We start from the raw sequence: 22,013 nt of genomic DNA, 5'->3' as shown, positions 1-22,013 counted from the left end.
CAAATTTAGGCTCTCTGAGTCACTCTCAATCCCCCAACTACCTTCCAAAACTTTTCATAGAATCTATACATACACAAATATATGCATATATACAAATTCAGACTTCAAAACTATCTCCATTTCTCACTCACCCACCATATTAATTTTCATTTTTTTAAACTATAAAGAAAGGAAAAAAAAAAAAAAACTTTCTTCCTTCAAATTCTTATCCCAACTCTCCCAATTCTCTTATTTATATATATATATCTTCGAGGACCACTTCAAGATATTACATGAAATAACCCAGAAGAAAGAACAGAAACATGGACTGGTTCTCCTGGTTATCAAGAACCAATCTTGACCCATCTCTGGTTTACGAATACGGCCTCGTCCTTGCTCGAAACGAGCTTCAAAAGGAGGATTTGGTATATTTCAACCATGAGTTTCTGCAGAGCATGGGCATAAGCGTGGCCAAGCACCGGCTGGAGATACTGAAGCTTGCCAAGAAGGAAGACGGTGGCCTTGTAAAGCTCTTTTCTGCACTTAACAAGACTAGGACCCGGCTCGCCAAGCGCATTGTCAAGTGGGTTTTTCACGACGACTCGTCTGTGAAACGCTTGCCGGAGCCGCCGTGCAGGGAGCAGCGGAAATCGGGAGCACCGGCAACGAAGAAGGCGATTGAGTTTGAGCCGCCGGTGTTGATGGGTAGAAGAATAGCCAAGTCTGGGCCGATAGATAGGCGGATGCAGGAGAAGTTGATGCTTGACAGAAATGTCCATGAGAGGCTGGTGTTTACTTATAGGAGTCCTGTGTTATCTGGGCCTCTTGATGGGAAGTCTTATAATGAGAAGATGAATAAGAGCCTGAAATTCTCGGGTTCTATCAATGGCAGACCAGCTAGTCCAAGAGTATACACAGATTATACCAAGGAGAAGATGGGTGGTGGTGGTGGTGGCTGTGGGGATGATAATGATCATCATCAATGGACTTCATTATTCCAAGACATGGAACCCACTTGACCCATATTGAAATTCTTCCTGTGTTTTGCTTCAGTTTTTTATCCTGAGTGGTGAGAAAATTTGACATTCTCACGGTTTATTTTTGATTTTTTCCTATTTTATATTCTGGGATTTTCAGATATATATATATATATATATATATTTATGTACGTGGTATTCCAGATGTAGGGAGGGGTGCTCTTTCAGTATTTTGTGGTTAAAATAAATTTCACTTCTTTCTGCAAAAAATTTGAATTTATTTCTATTATGGTCTTAGAAGCCTAAAATTGGCATCAGCACCAAAACCATCAATTTTGGATTTTAATCTCTGGCAAGAATATATGTATATATATAGAATACACTACAGAATCTTGAATACATGTATTATCCAGAACTTAAAGACTCTAAAAGTAATAAGCTAGATATTGTTACATAAACCAGGCAAAGAAGGAGATGTAATATGACCCACTAAACTATAGAGATAGCAAGAGTGAAGAGTTGATGAACAGCTACTCAGACATGAACGCTGACTCCAAATCGAACTTATAGCCGGGGTATCTATGGCTAAATACACTCTCAATCTATTCTGGAACAACAAGAAAGGAAAAAGCTTCAGAATCCACGAGACTCGTATCAGTGATTACCACTTTGAGGCAGCCGGAACGAACCACCAGCATAAAGCATCTGATAAACCGGTCTAATCCTCTTCGATAGAATTATACTTAAAATAGAGCCTATTCCGCAGAGGCCAGCCAAAACAAGGAAAGTGATTCGAAAACAATTTGGACCTAGGCAGGTGTTGCTTGGAATAGGTAGATGATGATTCTGCTTCTCTACCTCAGAATCATATATATAGCCCGCTAGGAGACCGGAGAAGAGGAAAGCCCCAAGGGGATTCCCTAAGAACATGAAATTGCAAAGTAATCCGAAATGTTTCAACCCGAAAAGCTCGGAGACAGTTGGGATCATGATAGAGAATTGAACACCATAGCAGATGCCAAGCAATGCAGTTGCTACATATAGGGTACCCCTGATTGCAGAAGCAAAGAGAAGATACGTAACAGTCATTATTAACTGCGTGCATGTCATCCAAATGGTTCGGGGAATTGTTTTTGACCTGAAAAGAACATCGGGAAATGGAAGAACATTAGAACATAAATTCTCGTGTGTTACTAAAAAAATGTTAGGAGTGCGCAGAAAAGAATGTTCGAGGTCCGCTAACATACAATCTAAACCCATCTAAATCCAATTCAATGTTTATGCATGACTGAATTTTAATCAGCACAGATAGATAAAAACTAACCTGACAAAATGTTCAGAAACACCACCACCACCAAGACGGCCAAGAAAGTTGCAAAAGCTGAAGATGGATAACAAGATTGTGGTGTCTCGTGCACCCTGTGCAATCCCTATCTGAGCCAGATTATTGAGAACAGTTACCCCCGAACCAACTCCCACGAAGAAAACAAAGAAAAGAAGCCAGAAATCAGCCTTGACTACAGCTTCACTAAATTTAAAATCCTCCCCTCTTTTTGGCCTCCTTTTCTTCTTTACTGCACCCTCTCCTTCAGCAAGAAGCATAGCCACCACTGAATCTTCGTCACCTTCACGAAAACTCCCAAGATATGAAGATGAGGAGGAGGGATTCAGGAGGGGTTGGGTTTTATCTGCAATGCCTTCTCCTTGAGCCAAAGATTCGGAAGGGACAACTGGTTGGTTATCCAGAGCTGAGTTGTTGAGTTTCATTCGGGTAATTGTCATCTTTACAGGGATTGCTAATGGAGCCATGAGAAGGATAACCATTATAACAAGAAGAGTGTAGGAAACTGGGGTACTAAATTGAAACATCTGATAAAATGTAGTGGTGGATAGAAGATAAATTCCGAGCACTACACTAGCAGCTTGGGTGAAAACAAAATGTCCGTGCTGCGACGAGTCTTCACCAAAAGTTGGGGTACAAGCTCTAATGAAGTACATCATTAGAAAACAGAGAGACGGAATACCGAATGTAAAGAACATCAGAAGCTTGGAAGAGGAACTATCAAGGAGAATGCTGTAAATTTCAGTAAATACAGCAGCACTTAGTCCTCCATATCCTTTGAGAATACCAGCCACAGTGCCTCTATTGACAGGGAAATTTCTCATGTTTGTGACGAGCACTGCTGTGCTCAACCAAGCACTACTATTAGTGGCAACACAAAGTGCTAACCATAACTGCAAAACAGTGGGGAGGGAAAATTGGAATTTAATAGCAGTTTCCAGATAAAATACGGGAAATAATGACGGAAAATTGGTAAATATCTGCCAGTCGAATGACCTGTTATGCAAGCTTAATAAAACATGGGAGCATATATCTATTGCTGATTCTGTAGCCCAGACTGTAATGGAAAAACAAAGGACCAATGAATTGCTGAGCAACTAAAGTTATATGTATGCAATTTCTGAGCTACAGAAAGGCAATATCAGAAGCAACAAAATCACCATGGATGATGCATAATTCAGTTGCAACTCTTTCAAATGATCAGATCATTATTCATAGACAAGATAGTCCTGTTAGTAGGTACCTTCTGTGGTTTAAGTCCCAAAAGTACTATTATCATCCATCGAAGAAATTGTGCCTCCACGTTTTCAGTCAGATTCAAGCATAAAAAGATATTAACCATTCAAAAATAGAAGCTATATACTTAATTAATGAATTTTATCTCAAGTACCCTCTGGAGGCACCATGCTTTGAAGGCATGTTAGAATTTTCCTACAGTCCCAAGGTTGTACTGGTAAGAACTCACTCAACCAACAAAAATCATAGGGAATAATGCATTCCAGTTAGCAATATGGCATACATCAACTTGAAAGTGTTGTATAAGCTCGTGTGCACAAAGATTTTTCTCGATTGATCGACAGATTATGGGTCTAGAGCTATAACGAACCGGCATTTTCCCTTGTCAATTCAATCCTTTCTATTCTAGTTACCTAGTTCCTTTGGGAGTAAAAGTGAAGTTTCACTAAAGCAAAATTCCATTATATTCCACTTGACTTGAAAGATAATGCTCTGTCCCCTTGCTTGCAAACGTAGAAGATGTTAGCCCCACAAACTTCAAGAAAATTACCAAATGCTCCCAAACCACCATTTCAAGCCAGATCAAATTTAACTTTACCAGTTGCTAGTAATAATCTTCTCACCAAAGAATCCCCAAATTCATAAAGTTAACTGGACAAAGAAATGTACTACTGAACAGGGAGAAGGGATAAGTCCTATTTAATCCTGGGAAAGGAACGTTAAACAGTAATATCAACAGTCAAAATAGAAAACCCAGAAAGATCAATCAACTACAACAAGCAGCACCAATTCATAGATCATCTTTAACATGTATCAACAATTCAATCAAGAAGATTTAACAGTAATAACCCATCTAATCTACTCTGCATGGATCACCATCTATCCTGTTAAAATTTTCGAAGCTATTCAAAGAAACCCCCATAAAAGCAAATCATAAAATGGGCACCCAGAATTTATGCTGAAGCAAATGTTAAAAATTTAAAAAAAGAAAACAAACAAACAAACACGAACTCACCAACCAGTAAGGCAAGGGCTCGATAGTGCGACTAACAGCAAGCCAGATAACGCCGTACCCGAATAAGCAAGCGAGAGCACCAATGGAGAGAACAAGCCAAGGAGGGAACCTGTTGCAGGCAATACCAGGAAGGAGGCCGACGTTCTCGCCGATATCATTAGCGACGCCGAGCATAGTGAGCTGGCGCTGGTTGAAACCGAGAACCGATTTGAGCGCATGAGAGTAGAGAGGGAAACTGTACGAATTCCCTGCCGCTATTTGAATCCAAACGGCAGCTCCAAGACCGACCCACGGCGGCCTAGTGCCTGCTTTGAGTGTCGCCATTTGTTCTTGCTCCTGAGCTCAAGAACTTGGTCGAGTTCTGCACTTCGATCTACCAGAGAGAGAGAGAGAGAGAGAGAGAAAGAGGGAGAGAGAGATGACGGAGGAGAATATAGGAAAATGCGGGTGAGCAGGCACGAGAAGATTATGGCGTGTGTCTAAATGCAGAGCTGTATTTGTAACATGTGATATAGCATTTAATGGAGTAAATAAATCATCTTCTTCCATGTCATCAGCCTACAAGACTGTTTGTTTCCCTGGAAAAGCAACCAGAAAATAAATAAACAAAATATAATTAGTACAATTAAGGAAAATTCCAAAATTGGTGATTTATTACAACAATTTTAATATTTTCAAAGATTATAACGATTGATTAAAAGTTCTTAAACACTAGAAAAATCAAATTAATCGAAATAATCTGGATTAATCAGGGTCATTTTCTGAAAATTAATTGGGAACCGCCCGAGGAAGGAAGAACGTGTTGCAGTTGGCTTCAAATTCATAACAAAGCTGCAGAGTTTGGCTGGTAGTGCGTGTGACACACACTCCGATTACGTGGCTCCTCTCATTTTTATTAAATATTTTTAAAAAATCTATTTATAGTAAAATAATAATAAATATCTTTTCTTTATTCGCGTCATTATTACGTAATGCGTAAATTTTTTTATTTAATTATTATTTAGACAAAACGATTTATACATCCATTTAATTAATAAATATACTGATTTATTTAAAATTTTCAATTAAAAACACCTAAAAAAATTATGAAAAATAAAGTAAAAAATAATTTTTTTATTAAATTAAATATATTTATTTTAATTTTAAAAAACAAATATACATATATTTTTTTAATAATAAAATATTAACAACAATGTTTAATATATTATAATTATTTTAATTAAAAAAAATTTATATATAATTATCATAATAAATTTATTACAGTCTAGTTTAATTTAATCGATATAATTCTATAAATATATTAATAAATTAAATATTAATTTTTATTAAATTAAATATTATAAAGAACCAATTCACACTATATCTATATATTATATATTACATATATAAAATAAAAGAAATATCACAAAGGGGGTCCATGGCTTCATTGTTAAAGTAGTCACTTTATTAATAAATATATATATATATATATATATATATATATATACATACATGTAAATAAATATTAGAATATGGTTGCTGATTTTGGATAGTTATTAAGGTAATTATATTTTTTTTTTTACAAAAAATAAAGTCATAAATATTCATACCCAAAATTAGAAAAATTACAAAATAAAAGAATTAATTCTTTAATTATGATTTTATTATATATACATGTATATACTATATATATATATATATATATATATGGGTTTGGTGAAAATGTTACTATCCAATTGATTATGGTCATCATTTGTTTATGTCACTAAGGCAATATAATTATATTATAATATTTACTCAATAAAAATTAAAGTAGTTCGTTAAAATAAAATTTAATTTAATTATTATAATTTTATTAATATACTAACGAGTTAAATTTTAAATCTGCTGAGTTGACGATTATGTGCTGTCACTGTCAGTTCTAATACGCTCGCATAATTGTGAATATTATATTCTTCGATATAGTTTAAATTTTTTATTATTAATTATTAAATTTTTTTTTTACCCATTTGAATTTTGAATGGGATGAAAGTTAGAAGTTTGAGTCTTACTTAATGTAAAATAACATGTATATTATATGATATGACCACACAAAAAAAAAAAAAGTTTAGGTCAAAATAAGGTATTGTTTGGGAGAGGGTTAAATGAAATAGAAAATCTTTATAATCAAAACAAATAAATAACATATATATCTATATATATAGAGAGAGAGAGAGAGAGAATCATCATAGAGAATTGAAGGCTCTTTCTCTTATTTGTTACAATTAAAGTTTATTATATAATATATGGAGATCCAAACATGGCCCAATTTGAATCTTACCAGGCTTCTTAGAATGCTGTCTATCAAGTAGCCCATTTCATAGCAAACTCCATGGCCCATTTTAGGCCATGTTTGTATTTACGAAAAATACATTTTGTTTTTCGAATGACAATTTTTACCCGAAAACGCATAAATTCAATCTAGCTCGAATATGATTCGATACAATTTTTTTTTTTAAAAAAAAAAATTCGGTTAAATGATAGGTTTGGGTCCGCAAGAACATAAGACGAGGTGGGATAGGTTTCGATTTAGCTTGTCAAACTCCGTTCGAACTATTATTCGGTATTTTATATATATTAAAATAAATGCGTATATAAATATGAAAATAATAAAATATTACGGTTTCAGATAAATTTATTTTAAATTTAGGATGAGTTTAAGTTCTTACTTGTAAAAAATTGATTGAGTTCATAAATACTGAAATCTGTATTAACTCGTTTTAATGTCATCTTTAATATTTTACATTAAGATACTATGTGTGTATATATATATATACACATAGTATATATTATTTAGTTTAGTTTATTATTTATTTAATTATTATACTTGTTATTGTATATATAAATATATGCTAAACAGTTTCATAAACTATATAGAAATTTACACACACTACAAAGAATGGTCTTAACCAAACAATTTTTCATTTCCCACACGATCTCAACAAAACGACACCGTTTTATGTCCACCAAATTATTTAAATATATACATTCATAAAGCTTATATTCAAATATAATGATCATAAAAAGGTTTATGACATTTGGAATTTTAAATTTAAACGATTATTCCGTAAATATATACATATATATATATATATACATATTTTTTTACATTCCATTTTTTCTTCTACATTCTAAGTTTAAAACTTTAAATATTAAAGAATTATTTATTCTTAGACAAGTTAATGTATTAATTAATTAATATATATATACATATATCATAATTACAATATAATAAAATAAATATACGCAAAAATATAATTTTCTTTAAAAGGTTATTTTTGACTTTTCAGCCTACATGTAAATTTTAAAAAAAGAAATTTCACAATTCCTAATGGAAACGAAAGTAACCCCTTTCTACTCAAATTGACCCTTGATATATATATATATATATATATGTATATGTATATATATGTATATATATGTGTATGTATATGTATGTGTATGTATATACAAGCTCTCAAATTGGACTGGAGCAAATATAAATCCCACCCACATGGAGCCCACTTTTCTATTCCATATTCTCTTCAACAAAAAACTTTCCATCCGAGTACATTTTTTTTTTTTCTTGGCCATCTTACAATAACCTGACTCAGATTTCTGGGTTTCTGACTAGACCTATCTTTTGTCTTTGTATTTTTTAGTATTTATATACAAGAATATATATATATACATATATATATATACACACGTGTGTGACGCTTTAGTTTTACAATTTAAACGTATTACACAATCGGCTCTTTAATTTGTGATTTGTAATTAGATTAGTGAGTGATGTTGGGTGTGAGAATCTAATGCGAAATTTGGACCCGGACCTGTCAAGTGCCAACCAACTAATTATAAACAAATATATATATATATATATATATGTATATGTGTGTGTAATAATGTCACTAGCACAATTAGCCATCGTTTTAAATGGCCTTATTGCATGGAAGCTCATATATAAAGATGATATTGATAAAAGTAGATTCATTTAGATATATATATATGTATATATATATAGGGTTTGGTCCCATTAATTGCTTTAGATATAAGATATATATTATTATATGTATGTAAATATGCTGGTGGTGAGTGATCTTGAAAAATCAAAACCATTAACGATTTCCTTTAAATCTCCATGTGGGTATGTGGGTCTGGTTTTTGCATTATGAAAGCTCTGCCTCTGGCCCCTCTGGTTCTATTTGGGGGAGCCGAGTAGGTAAATTTGATGCCATGGATATATATATATATGGTTTTATCTCTCTTTTCTAATCATATATATATATGTATATATATACTCAGTACATGTATATAACGAATGCAAATCGATCTCCATTTTCTACTTTACAAACTTGGCGATGTTCTTGTGCAATTCTAAATCAGATTCATTTGAATCGGTTAAATTTTTTCTCTAAAATAATAAAAATTGATCTTATATAAAATTTCATATAAAAAAATTATCAAATTCAATAAGATTTATGATATATTAATTTAATTTCACTTAAAAAAATTTTACGAATACAATTCCTTTTTCTTCATTTTGATAAAATTTACTTATTGCACTTTAAAATATATATATGTTTAAAAAATAAACTTTAGAACATTTCTATAATTAATCAAATCCAATAACAACATGTAACGACCCTTAAAATTTAAAAAAAAAAAATGTATATAAAAATTTTGAGTGCAGAAGCGAAATAAAAAGTTCTGATTAATATTCTTTACACAATAACCGAAACGTACTAATAATATGAAATAATAAATTAACTAAAAAAAATACTAGAAATGAAATACTATAAGAAAAACTATAAAATATTAAGACATCTACTCGTCGTCTTCCAGCGGAATGGGCTCGGGAACCAAGTTCTTCTGATCTGAAATGGTTAAGTAAGGAATGAGCTACACTAACCCAGTAAAGACGTCACACTGTATCACTGTTACAGAAGTAAAGGCTAGTAGAAAAACAAAAACGACCAATGGAGCACAATTTTTAACAAATTCATTAATCAATAATAAAATATTTTACTGTCCACTTACCTCGGTGAGATTTATGAAAACGACCCATAAAAACAATAACATCAAAGATATCATGAATTCATACATACTCTATAACATAGCACATGTCATACTTTTATATTTCAATCATCAAACAATAATTTTCCTCTTTTATTAGCCTACCAGTATCCATGGGAATCCATAAGGGTCCCCGCTACACGTGAACCATTAACTTTAATAACTTGATTTCAGGGTCGTCCCCATACTCCGTCCGGTATGGGTGCCAAAACAATAAACTTCAATATCTCGTCCGGTATGAGGGTGAAGCAGGTCGTCCCCATGCCCCGTCCTGTATGAGCGCCAAAACATTTAAAGTCTTCATACCCCGTCCGGTATGAGACAACATTCCCGGTAGAGTTCTCTATGTACCCGGTCCGTCCACCATCTCCCAAGATATCTAGTGAGGCTGTCAACTTATCAATTTATCAATTCACATATCTTTTATATTTTTCCTTAGTTTTCTGTTTTTCACATAATCATGAATACTTAAATAAAATAACGAGCATCCAACAAGGCAAGCATATCATCAGATTCACAAAATAGAGCAGTAATGAAATAAACAGTGATTCATGCATTCAAAACCATAGAATAATTAAATCAGATACTATACTATATTTAAACTGTAAAATAAATCAAACATGAACTAACAGATGAATATGTCCGATTCGGGGCTCCATTAGCAACCGTAATAATTATGTATATCTATTTAATTCATAAAATACAGTTTTATCATTTATTAAATTTTAATCCCGTGATAGAAAATAAGATGAGGGGTCCTTACTTGATTCGAAACCGAAAATAAGATTTTTACTGCACCTACGGGCAGTCCCTGGGTTTCCTGAATTTTTCTCTAGAAACTGAAACGCGCTTACGGTACCTACACATGTCCCAAATAACTCAAAAATCAGACCCAAGGCCTATTCGGCCAATTTCAGAATTCCGGCACGGCGGCGATCCACCTTGGGTTGGCTGTTTCCAGCTGTTTTCGGCCGAATTCGACCAAACTTACATTGGTTCCTGTGAGAAAACACTCATAGGGCTCTCAGTGGGCCAAAAAAATACCAAAAACCGAAACTTACCAGCGTCGAGTCTCTCTGGTGCGGCGGCTCCTTTGGCTCGAGTCGCGATTTGGTGTTTTGCTCCGGTCAAGCTGTAGAGGAAGAAACGATGGTCACAATGGTAGAAAAATTACATCGAACGGGAATCGGGAAGGGTCTCATCAGAGACAAAAATCGAGAAAACCCTAAACCTTAAACCCAAAATTATTTTCAATTAAATTCTAAAAAATAATTTTATCTATTATTATTATTATTATTATTATTTCTATTTAATTAAATTAAAACTATATATTATTATATAATTAATCATTATATTCATCTAAAAATTACAAAAAAAAATTAAAATAAAATAAAATAGTATTAATAAAAATAATAATAGTTTGGGGTGTTACACAACCCATATAAGTTATCGCAAATCTGTTGTCTCGATTCCAAATTTCTTACTTCCAACATTTTTACACAAAGTAAAATTAAATTAAACGAAAAAAAAAAATATCATATCCATGATAATCATGGCTCTTTGTTTAGATATTTTAAATTAATTTCTTGAGTCTTTCAAGTCGAGAGAGACTCAAGTTTTGGTTGACCACAACGTATGAATGGATAGGGTGGAGAATATATAAATAAAAAAGAAAGTGACAAAACGAAATTAAAATAAATAAATAAATAAAAGAGAGGAAAAGAAAAAGTAGAGAGGCTTCTTCTTCTTCGTCCCCACCACCTTTCCTTTTCAACAAACCTTATCTTTGCTGAGAGCTGGTTTCTAGGCTGTAACACCATGGGGCCTCCTCCTCTATCCTTTTGTGGGGATGGGTCTGATTATCACTCTCTATCACCTTTTTTTTTCACTGTTTTCTTGGGTTTTTAAAATAAATAATGGGTACTTAATTATAGTGTACTGTAAATGTTTTGTGGATGGGCAGATAAAAGATTCACGGCAACTAAAATGGAAAATTATTTCATGTACGTAGTACTATAAATTCATTTACATACCTTAACCACCCACGAGTCACAGGGTTTCGCTATGGCGTCCGTACACTTCTATATATATATATATATATGAGTGTACATACTCATCTATACTGCTTTTGTTTTTTTTTTCGTTTGAGATTTTGAAACTATTCATTTTGGCCGAGCATAACCACCAAATTAATTTCCACGTTACCCTGTTTTTTTGTTTCTTGTTTTAGTTTTTAAGAATTATTATTGAGTTTTGACCTAACACGGATTATGATTGTTAAGTTCTATAATCTATATACGTTATTGTTCTTGTTGTGCATAATAAAATACAATATCATGTACATATATAAATTGTAGGCAAGTAACTTTTAATTTTAATTTTAAAAGAGTACGCAATATACTTGTAGTTCAGAAAGAAATATTATGTGGGTCAGAGAAATTCATTAAGTATCAACTTTTACACTACCAATAATATATATCTATATATATATGTGTATATATATATAACTAAGAATACCATTGGCCACCATATGTATTTTTTAGTAGCTATTATCAATTAATAAAAAATGAAAAATTACTTAAAACTCTTGGCGTTATCAAATGTTATATAAATTTTCATATATTAAGAATACAATTTTTAATTTATTGAAAACTAGAAAATTAACGGGAAAAAAATATTTACATATGCATTTACCACCACATAACTAGTTTAAAAAAAAATAATTTTACAAAATCGCAAGTTACTCGAATGATTAATTTGAAAGATTCAACCACAAGCCATAAAACTTTTGATAAAACATTGCATGGTGAAAACTTTCAACATCAACATGCTTCAGCAATCATACTACAGAAATTCTTTTAAAACACCATTAAATGCAGAAATTCTATCATGACCTATCAACGATACTCACATTTTAAATCAAAAGGGTATGAAATTAAAATAGCACGAACCTTTTTCTTTTAAAAGTTGAATTGGATAAATTAAATTTGTATCAGGGCGAAAGTCTCAACTCTGATTAACATTTTTTAATTATACAATATAAGAATTTCTGGAATACTACATCTCATCATTTGATTTGGTTTTCTATGGTCGTTTAGAATTTTAATAGCCTTCAAGATGAGTACTTGATTAATAGTAAGAAAAATGTGGACCAGTACATTAAAAAAAAAGGAATCCATGGCAACGATGTCAACCAATGATTCGACCCATATATGTGTATATATAAATATATATATATTTTTTTTCTGCATAAAGACAATATCGTTTCTCACTATCTAATACAAATTCATTACGCCTTTCTATTTCTTTATCCTCAATTGGAATATCACACCCCCCAAGGGACACTTTCATCTCTAATTTAAGAAATTTCCAGAGAAATGAAAAAAAATAGGAAACCCGAAAATAATTTTTTCCTCCTAATTAATACAATCCCAAAGAAACTGAATTTACCCCCAACCTGACTGTTTGGAAGTGGATGATGTTTCACCAAAATCCTTTAATTATTTGACAGTAATTTGGCGCTTAGGTGGGAGTTCAAATCAGGAAAGTAATCACACACTATGGATGAGTGATTATGACTCGTGAGGGATCAAACTGTCTTCCACAAAAGTAATGAGTCAGGGAGTCATCAACAATGTCGATATTCAAATGCCACCATTTAATATTTATTAATTATATTTTATTTTAGGCTGACTACGTTCGGTGACCGCATTGTGAATTAATTTCTATCATGAATTCATTTAATTAATTTTTCCATAAAACCCATCTTCTTCTTCATTTCACCTTCTTGATTAGCAAATGCATTTTCCAATTAAATCTCAGGAAAATCCCATTCGTAAACTACTACCATTTTCTCCTTCCATCAAGAAATTAAGCACAGGTGGTTTCAAATTTACCTCGCCATGAGAATACCAGGACAACCTGCAAAAATGGAGGGAGAAGACAAAAAATCTTAATGGAAATGATGATAATAAATGATTAAATTACCCGTTGAAAAAAAAAAATAAATATAAAGAGAAACGGCCCTCACCTCGAATTTGAAGAAACTGACCTGTTGTGCGGATACGCCGGACGGAATCCCACGCACAGAGGAAAGGGAAGTGCCTACAAACGGAAAAAAAATGGAAAGCAGTCAAACCAAACGGAAACCATAACGGACCGTACTTACACACACAACACACAACGAAGACGAGTGGAGAAACGGAAAATTGATCAAACAAAACCAACAATGGACTGGAACGTGGAAGATGGTGGCGAATTCAGACGAAGCGAACAAGTTTTGAAATATTAGATCCTATTAGATTTAGATTGGTTTCAAATTATTTTTGATTAGTTTAGAAACGAAATTTTATCTCATAGACCCCTCAAATTCGCCAGTAATGGCTGCAACTGGTATATATATTTAGTCTGTATATACACACAAACAGTATATTGTCATATCATAGTCCTGCCATTCCGATCCGTAGTCTCGGTCGTCGGAATACAAAAAAAAACGCAACCGCTCCACGAAACTGCACCGTATCGATCAGATCACGCGCCATGTCACTGGGATCTGACGTCACCAGCAGCTACTTCACGCCGGAATCTATCTTCTCGTGCGCAGGGATCCTTAGAATTGATTCCGTGATGTGATTGTCCGCATCATTTATCCTCGTCCTTAGACATCACGGATAGGCGGCTCGGCTTAGGCTGGAAGGCGGCGCGTCGACGCTGCTGGTGGGAGGAGGGGCGAATCAGAGCAGCCAAGGCTCTCTTCACCAAGTCCCCCTCCACGCCGCCGATCCTGACGAGCGAGTTCGTCATCGCCGAACGGCGAGCGTTAAGGCGGTTGCTCGGCGAGTAAGACAAGGCTTGCGAGTTTCCATGACCAAATCCTTTGTGGAGGCTGCACCGGAACGACCCCGGGTGCGTTGTAGGAGAGCACATGCAGCTTCGCTTCTGCGGCTTGTTCTGGTTCTTCACGATTTGGCCACCGCGGGAGGAAGGACCAACAGTTGCGATGGATCGGCTGGGGGAAATCGGACGGTCGATTGAAAACCGCACGGAAGGCGAAGACGAAGAGTGACCGTACAGGTTAACACGCGTCGGCGAGGCAGATCTTTGATGGAAGAAAGTGGACGAGCGAGAAGAGAAACTAGAGCTGGAATAAGCGAAAGCGGAAGAAGAAGAAGAAGAAGAAGACGGAGAGCGGCCACTATAGAACCTACCGGACGGCGAGACCGAGCGAATAACCGGTCCACTTGATCTTCTAGAAGTTGCCGCCATTATCGGCGTTGCAGTTTGAGAGAGAAAAGTTACAGAGAGAGAAATGAAAAAGAAGGAAGGGAATTTCTTTTTTCGAAAAAGCTGTACTTGGCTGTTTAGTTGGGCAAACCTGGCTTCACTCGAGCTATGTATTTATAGGGATGGCTGGGGGAGCCAAGGCCTGGTGGGGTAAGGCTTAATTTAATATTTTGCATTTTAAGGAATCAATCTTTCCTTTTTTGCGTTTCTAACCCTTTATTTTTATTTTATTTCAAAAAATACTAACAATGCAAATATATTTGCAAACTTTATATATAAATTTATTTTACAATAATTATTTACAGGGTATTTTATTTCCAATTTAAATTCATTATAATAAAAACCCAATTTTAGAGATAAATTTCCAAAAATAAATTCCAAAAGATTTGGAGATAAATTGACTAGGTTCATCTAACGTAACCCTCTAAATAAATTATTATTTATGAATAATAAATTTCAGATACGTTCAATAATGTAATTATAAAATATATTAAATATAATACATTGAATGAATTACATTTACCTTATTATTCTCCTAAAAAAAAAATCACAAAGTAATCTTTTTGAATAAAAATAGAAAGAACGGGGACCAATGAGCAAAAAGAGAAAGTTTAAGGGCGCGGATTGCAAAGTTATAAAGACGTTTAACCTAACCAGAGGTGTGGTTTGGTTGGGTTAGTTAGAACTCAGGACGTCAATTTGGATCAAACGGTTTCTTGGGAAAGCTATGGGCTCTTTCTCTCTCTCCCTCTCTCTCTCTGTCCCGCTCTTCACAAAAACTATGGATTAAAAAAATATAAAAATAAAAAAATATAATTTTTTACAGAACGCAGCCGTTTTAATCTGACAAACTTTTAGAATACCCAAAAAGGATCTGCCACGTATGCCTCCCACCCCGGTGACACACGCTCTTTACTCTCCACGTACACTCCCCCTGCTAACTGCCATCCACTTCCAAGCTATAAAAATTGATTTGACGAAAATACCCTCGGTAAAAATTATAATTATTTCGAATCCATGGTCTTTTTGGGTATTTACCTTTTTTTCTAAGGTTTAAATTAGTTAAGTGGATTAAAACTTTAATAACGTTTTAAAATATAATTAATTATTTTTAAAAAAAAATTAAATGAAATTTAATATATTATTTTTAAAATGGAAAATTGTGGCAATTTACCCATTTGATATTAATTGCTATTTCGCTTTTGTGGGAAATAAAATATTATTATTTACTTATTTCTATTTTTGGGAAATTAATTTATTATGTATAATGATATATATATATATTTATGTTTTTGAGGAAAGAAAAAAGACATGTATTTGTATGGGTATTTAGATTCTATATATATAAATATAGAGAGAGAGAGAAAATAATTTAAAATTTGAGAAGCACCAAATATTTAATTTAAAATTTGAAAATAATAACACCTTGCCGAGTCACTAGCAAATTATACTTATCTAATTATATAATAATGTATTGGGTCAATATATAATCTTAGGTTAAAAATTATTGAATTATAAATATTCCATTTTGGCATGTTATGTATATATATATATATATATGTATGTATATATATATGTGTACACACGCATAGATGTTGTAACAATAATTGTTACGACTTCTTGAGTTGCGAATACACTCTGAGTCTAATCATAGTATGAAAATTGCGGCAATTGATAAGATTTCCGTCCTGTAACGATTGGACTGAAAAGACAATTGTGTTTTATTTAAAAATTATAAAATTAAAATATATATATACATATATATAATTTATTATTTTATAAATGTATTATTAATTAATAATAATGAACTGATAATTTTAATTTAATAAATTAATTAATTGGTATTTTGATGGAATTAATTGGAGGAATTATGTAACCAAATCATCAAATTTTGTTAATTTAATATATTAAATGATAATTAACTTCTTTTAATTGAAGTATTCACATAAATTTAAAAAATAATCAAATTATTTTTAATTGACATAAAATAAATTTTTTTAACACTCTTAATTTATATGATATATAAAAATCTAATATAAAAAAATTCACAACAAACCATTATTTAAAAAATTTATAATTATTTAACTCAAAAGGTGAAGTAAATTGTCTTGTAATGATGTTGGATTTTTTTATCCACGAATGGACTTAATGTGTTATGTAACAGACAATTTATTATAACTATTTAAAAGTGATCAAGGTTAAACGATGATTACGAGTCTTAATACATAGACTTAAGTATAAATTTGTAATATGTATAGATACCATATTTGTAATTTTTTATTTTATGATTGATAAAATAAAAAATGATAAAAGTTTACGATATAAAAAATAGTTATGACCATCAAATCGCGTGTCGATTTAGAAGTCTACCCTACTACGACTTTATTTTAAGATCTATTTTGATTTAATTATAACAAATGAAAGATGTATTATATCTATCAAACTTTTTAAACAAAATTACAAAAAAAATATTTCCAAAATTTGTACCGGGCCGAAAAATTTGGTCCGGGATAATTTAATATTAACAAAATAATAAAACAAAATGATTTTATTTTTTCAATTTTTGTTAAATTTTGAGAAATATGGATTTGAGATAAGATTGAAATTTATTTTAGAAAAACATGGCGAAATTGTAAACAATGCGAGGTGTATTTGAAAAAGAAATTTAAAACAAGGGGTAGAATTACAAATAGAAGAACTACGGGCCATATGGGACGACCACATCAGCAGCAACGACGACTCAGAACGCGCTGTGTGGCGAACACGCTAACACCAATTCTACACGAGCAATTTGCGTGCTTGGGCAATCCAACGGCCCAGATTGCATTTCGCGCACACGGACGGCCCAGATCCATTTCTTCTTCAGATGCGATTGAATAGTTGGATTTGATAGCAATGGACGGACCAGATTCAGATACGAATCGGTCTAAATGGGCTTCGAATCGGATGACCCTCCTTACTCCATGTCGACACGAGTGAACGACGAGGATTAGGGGAAAAGAAGTATTTAAACATCTATTCAGTCGGCTCTCAAAACCCTAGCCGATACCCCTGATCGGAGAAGAAGAAGAAGGGCGGCCGGAAGGAAGCTCAGCCACCGGAGGGACACCATCGCCATTGCACCGAAGCCAATGGCAACGCTAAAAAAGATAGAATTTTTCACCTTTCGCTCGAAATTGAATTTCGAACCTTCCTACACCTATATCGGAGCAAAAATGACAACGGATGAGCCAAAAAATGCAAGCAGAGCTCAGCCAAGCCGCCGTGGATACAACCCGAAAACCTCTCAAATGACCCCATTCTCGTTTTTCGTTTTTCTCAATTTTTTGACCATTACGTTCCTCTTTTTTTTTGTGCAGGTTAGCCGAATAAAAACTCTAATCGCAAGGGAGGAACAGCAGAACTCCCACACCAAAAAATTCATCCGCCGATAGGGTCTCAGTTTTTTCTCTTTTCCGACCAACAGTTGCTTCCTACCCTTGTTTTTCGCAAGTTTTCATGCAAAATTGCCCAAAATCAACCGAAAACGGTCAGGTCGAGAGGAACCGCCGCTGTGGGTGGCGAAGTTGGCACCAGATCATGGCGGCACCACCATGCCGGAACCCTTAGCCGGCCAAAAAAGTTCCAAAATATTTATTTTGGCCTTTTTGGGATAATTTTTAAAATATTACACGTATTTTTAATTTTCACAGGAAAAACCCAAGAAACACGAAATCACCAAAAGGTGCAGTAAAAAAAACAGTATTTCGAATATCGATCCGAGGTAATAATCTTTAACTATTTTTTATGTTATGGTAAATTAAAGTTTAGTAATCAGTAACGTTGTGTTTTGTAAAAATTAAAAAATTAATTACAGATCACTAGTGGAGCAGGTAATTGGTCAGTACAAAATTACTTATTTTGTCAACATTGTTTATTTATTGTTAGGACATATTTGTTGGTTTGCCGCGTGTAATTTTATGTATAGATTTATTTGCCCTCTCGTTATTGATTGCCTAACTGTTTTTCTAATTTGTTGATTGATTGAAATAAATGTTCTAATCACGTTTTCTTGATTTATATATTGTCTATTTGCATGACTTACTATTAATTGGTAAAAATAAAATATTGGTATGTAATTGGTGATTAGTTGATGGTGTGAAAGGTTTATTTGGTACCCTAGGGAAGGGTGTACGGACCTGGTGCATAGAAAAAATCCTGCTGCAGATATCATTTCAGTCGAACGAGACTGAGAAAGTTCATACCGCAAGGAGTTAGGTGGTATAATTTACCCTCATACCGGATGGGGTATTGAGGCGATGGTATGTTTGGTACTCATTATTGGATGGGGTATTGGGATAATTAGTTAATCGATAAATTAAATATTGGGTCCACGCGTAAAGGGGATCCCTATAGATCCCTAGAGGTACTGGTAAGCAGGTACGAAAGATGTTTGTTGTTATTGCTTATTTGAATGTGTAATCAGAATATTATTCTAGTTATTATCTTTATAGGTCGATTTTGCAAACTAATAGAGGTAATTATGAAATAACGATTTTAAAGTTAAATGAATTTATCTTTTAAAAAATAATCGTGTTTGATAATTTTTACCAACTTTTCATTTTCTGTGTCGGTGTTAAGTGTGATATTCTTATCGAACTAATATAGTTCATCTCCCTTATTTAACCATTTTAGATTAGAAAACTCAAGATTCAGATTCTAAACAGTAAAAAAGTTGTTAATAAAAGTTGCCTCCCGAATTCCATCATAGTTGCCCAGAGGAGTTTAACCTTATAAGATTTTTAGTTACGTGTTATTTTATTTATTTATTTCGTTATTTGAATTTCATTAAAATGTACATTTTCGCATCTCTATTGAATATTCTAATTTACTGTGTAAGGAATGTAAACCCTAAACTTTTAACCATTTCTGTTTATAATTACTTAATTTAATATTTTTACTTTTTTCAAGTATTGGACTTGTAGAAAATTATTGAAAAATATATTATTTGCTTTAATCCATTGTTTTTATCTCCTAACGAAATTAAATATAAAATTATAAATTGTAAGGAATGAGTTACTTATAATAGCCAAAAAATAAATACATTAAAAACAAAATCGGGAAATTACATCGGACATATTTATTATGTATATGTATATATATATATCCCCACAAATTAATATTTTAAATTAAAAAGAAAGAAAAGCAATTATATTAGAACACTCAATTATATGTGCAGTATATGTATTTATGTATGTGTGTGTGTGTATGTATACATGCTTCATGTTAACGTGTGTGGGATCAATCATTAAGGTTCTTTGTATCTTACCATAGGTTTAACCAGTGATTTACAAAGTAACAACATTATATATGTTATGTACGTGTATATATATGAATACATTATATATATATATATTATGATATAATTTTTGTTGGTACAAATATATATATATATATATTTTCTATATATTGTCAATCAATACATGACCCATTTAACAGTTCTAATATTTGTGCGTGTATATATACGTATATGTATTTAAGTATGTATGTACGTGTGTATGTATAGGTTAAACAAATGACCATTATTGTTGGAATCAAATCTAGAATATCTTTTTAAATATTGATTTATATAGATATTCGAAGACCGCGTTTAAGGTTTTTATTAGATTAATATAATAGCTAGCAAGAATAATTACCCTAATTCAGTCCCACATATATATATATATATATACATATATATATATTCTCATTCTGCATATACATATATATATATATATATATATAGTGACATATCATAAATCTATAGTCTTGTTGATTTTGGATCCATGAATGTGAAAACATTTTTTGTTAAAAAGAAAAAACAGAAGGAAATGGAGAAGCTAAAGCGAATCTTGGAGGGTAACCCAGCAGGGGAACATACCTTATAAATATATTACAAATATATATATATGTATATGTGTATGTATATATATATATATATATATATATGTTAAAAGCCTAATTTATTCCTTGTACTATTTTAAATACTTAAATTTAAAATTTAACCATGTAAAAAGAAAAATTCATGCATGCACGCATCCAAATTTCAACACACACACACACACGCATACATACATATACATATACATACACACACACACACGCACACATACACATATATATATATATATATGTGCGGCTTTATTCTTATATATTAAATAATTAAAACCCACGAATGAAATTTGAATTTATCAATGAATTCTTTAGTTGTTCCATAAATAATTAATTTTTGACTATATGAAGAAAATTCTTAATCTCAATATAAAAAATTGTTTGAATAATTTGTAGCCATTGGAAAATAAATTTCCATCATAATTTTTGTTGGGTATATATATATATATATAGAAAAACCAAAAATTAAATAAAAATTATAAAATGTACCCAAAAAAAAACAAATAAAAATATCACACTTAGAAAAAAAAAATTTGACCCATTAAATTTTTGGCCACCCATATTGGACTATTTAATTTAATTTTTAAATTATCATAGCTAATTTTAATTAAACAATTAATTATTATAATTTTTTTAAAGTTAAAAATTATAATAAATTCGATGAAATTTAATATGATTTAATCATTATAATTTTTAAGAATTCGATTAACCATTTCGACTTTTCTATTAATTTCTCTAATTTATTCTCTAACATTAAAGATTCTTATAATTATTATTTTTAATGGGTTTAGCTGTCTAAAACTATATTAATTATTAACCCTTTTAAGATATTAATTTATTGATTTGACAGGCAAAAATTCTTATTTAAATAATATACATATATATAATAATATTATTAAATAATTAATATAATTTAATTATGTAAAATATTATTAAATTTCAATACTAAAATATATAAAAATATGTAGGGCTAAATATCAAATTTATTATCCCAAATTAAATTAATAAAATCAGCAAATTAAACCTAGTAACTCCACTACCATATAATAAATAGTATACAATTCAAAACTTGAATTAATATTCTTACCAAAAAAAGTGTAAAAATATTAATAAATTAATTAATAAATATTATTAAAATAAAAATAATTTTTAGATTCACAATTCTGTAAATCTAAACATACAATATCGTATTGAATTA

At 31.9% G+C, this 22,013-nt stretch overlaps 3 protein-coding genes across 3 annotated transcripts; 1 reads left to right on the top strand and 2 right to left on the bottom strand.

The window, feature by feature from the left end:
- The first annotated feature begins 179 nt into the window (after positions 1–179).
- LOC110812069 (sterile alpha motif (SAM) domain protein) lies at positions 180–1,242 on the top strand. The gene has a single exon (XM_022038748.2). It carries the CDS (start codon positions 303–305, stop codon positions 996–998), a length of 696 nt encoding a protein of 231 aa, XP_021894440.2. The 5' UTR covers positions 180–302; the 3' UTR covers positions 999–1,242.
- Positions 1,243–1,361: 119 nt separating this feature from the next.
- Positions 1,362–5,022, bottom strand: LOC110812093 (protein NUCLEAR FUSION DEFECTIVE 4-like). The gene is made up of 3 exons (XM_022038773.2): positions 4,550–5,022; positions 2,281–3,191; positions 1,362–2,094 (listed from the first exon to the last, which is right to left on the bottom strand). The coding sequence occupies exons 1-3, from the start codon at positions 4,871–4,873 to the stop codon at positions 1,611–1,613; spliced, it is 1,719 nt and encodes a 572-aa protein (XP_021894465.1). The 5' UTR covers positions 4,874–5,022; the 3' UTR covers positions 1,362–1,610.
- An 8,969-nt stretch (positions 5,023–13,991) lies between these two features.
- On the bottom strand, positions 13,992–15,005 carry LOC110812078 (uncharacterized). Its single transcript, XM_022038765.2, has one exon. The coding sequence runs from the start codon at positions 14,885–14,887 to the stop codon at positions 14,264–14,266; it is 624 nt and encodes a 207-aa protein (XP_021894457.1). The 5' UTR covers positions 14,888–15,005; the 3' UTR covers positions 13,992–14,263.
- Between the last annotated feature and the right edge of the window lie 7,008 nt (positions 15,006–22,013).

This window comes from Carica papaya, chromosome 7, assembly GCF_054855325.1.
Source record: "Carica papaya isolate Zhongbai chromosome 7, ASM5485532v1, whole genome shotgun sequence".
In the NCBI taxonomy this organism is placed as follows: domain Eukaryota; kingdom Viridiplantae; phylum Streptophyta; class Magnoliopsida; order Brassicales; family Caricaceae; genus Carica; species Carica papaya.
Note: the sequence above shows the minus strand (reverse complement) of the source record. Positions and strands in the feature narration are given on the sequence as shown.

What these genes read in the sequence shown, in the direction of transcription:
- LOC110812069 (XM_022038748.2), top strand. Translation starts at nt 303, where the DNA reads ATGGACTGGTTCTCCTGGTTATCAAGAACCAATCTTGACCCATCTCTG.
- LOC110812093 (XM_022038773.2), bottom strand. Translation starts at nt 4,873, where the DNA reads ATGGCGACACTCAAAGCAGGCACTAGGCCGCCGTGGGTCGGTCTTGGA. An exon ending in AGCCCTTGCCTTACTGGTTG is followed by an intron (nt 3,192 to 4,549) that starts GTGAGTTCGTGT and finishes ACTGTTTTGCAG; the next exon opens with TTATGGTTAGCACTTTGTGT. An exon ending in GTTTCTGAACATTTTGTCAG is followed by an intron (nt 2,095 to 2,280) that starts GTTAGTTTTTAT and finishes TGTTCTTTTCAG; the next exon opens with GTCAAAAACAATTCCCCGAA.
- LOC110812078 (XM_022038765.2), bottom strand. Translation starts at nt 14,887, where the DNA reads ATGGCGGCAACTTCTAGAAGATCAAGTGGACCGGTTATTCGCTCGGTC.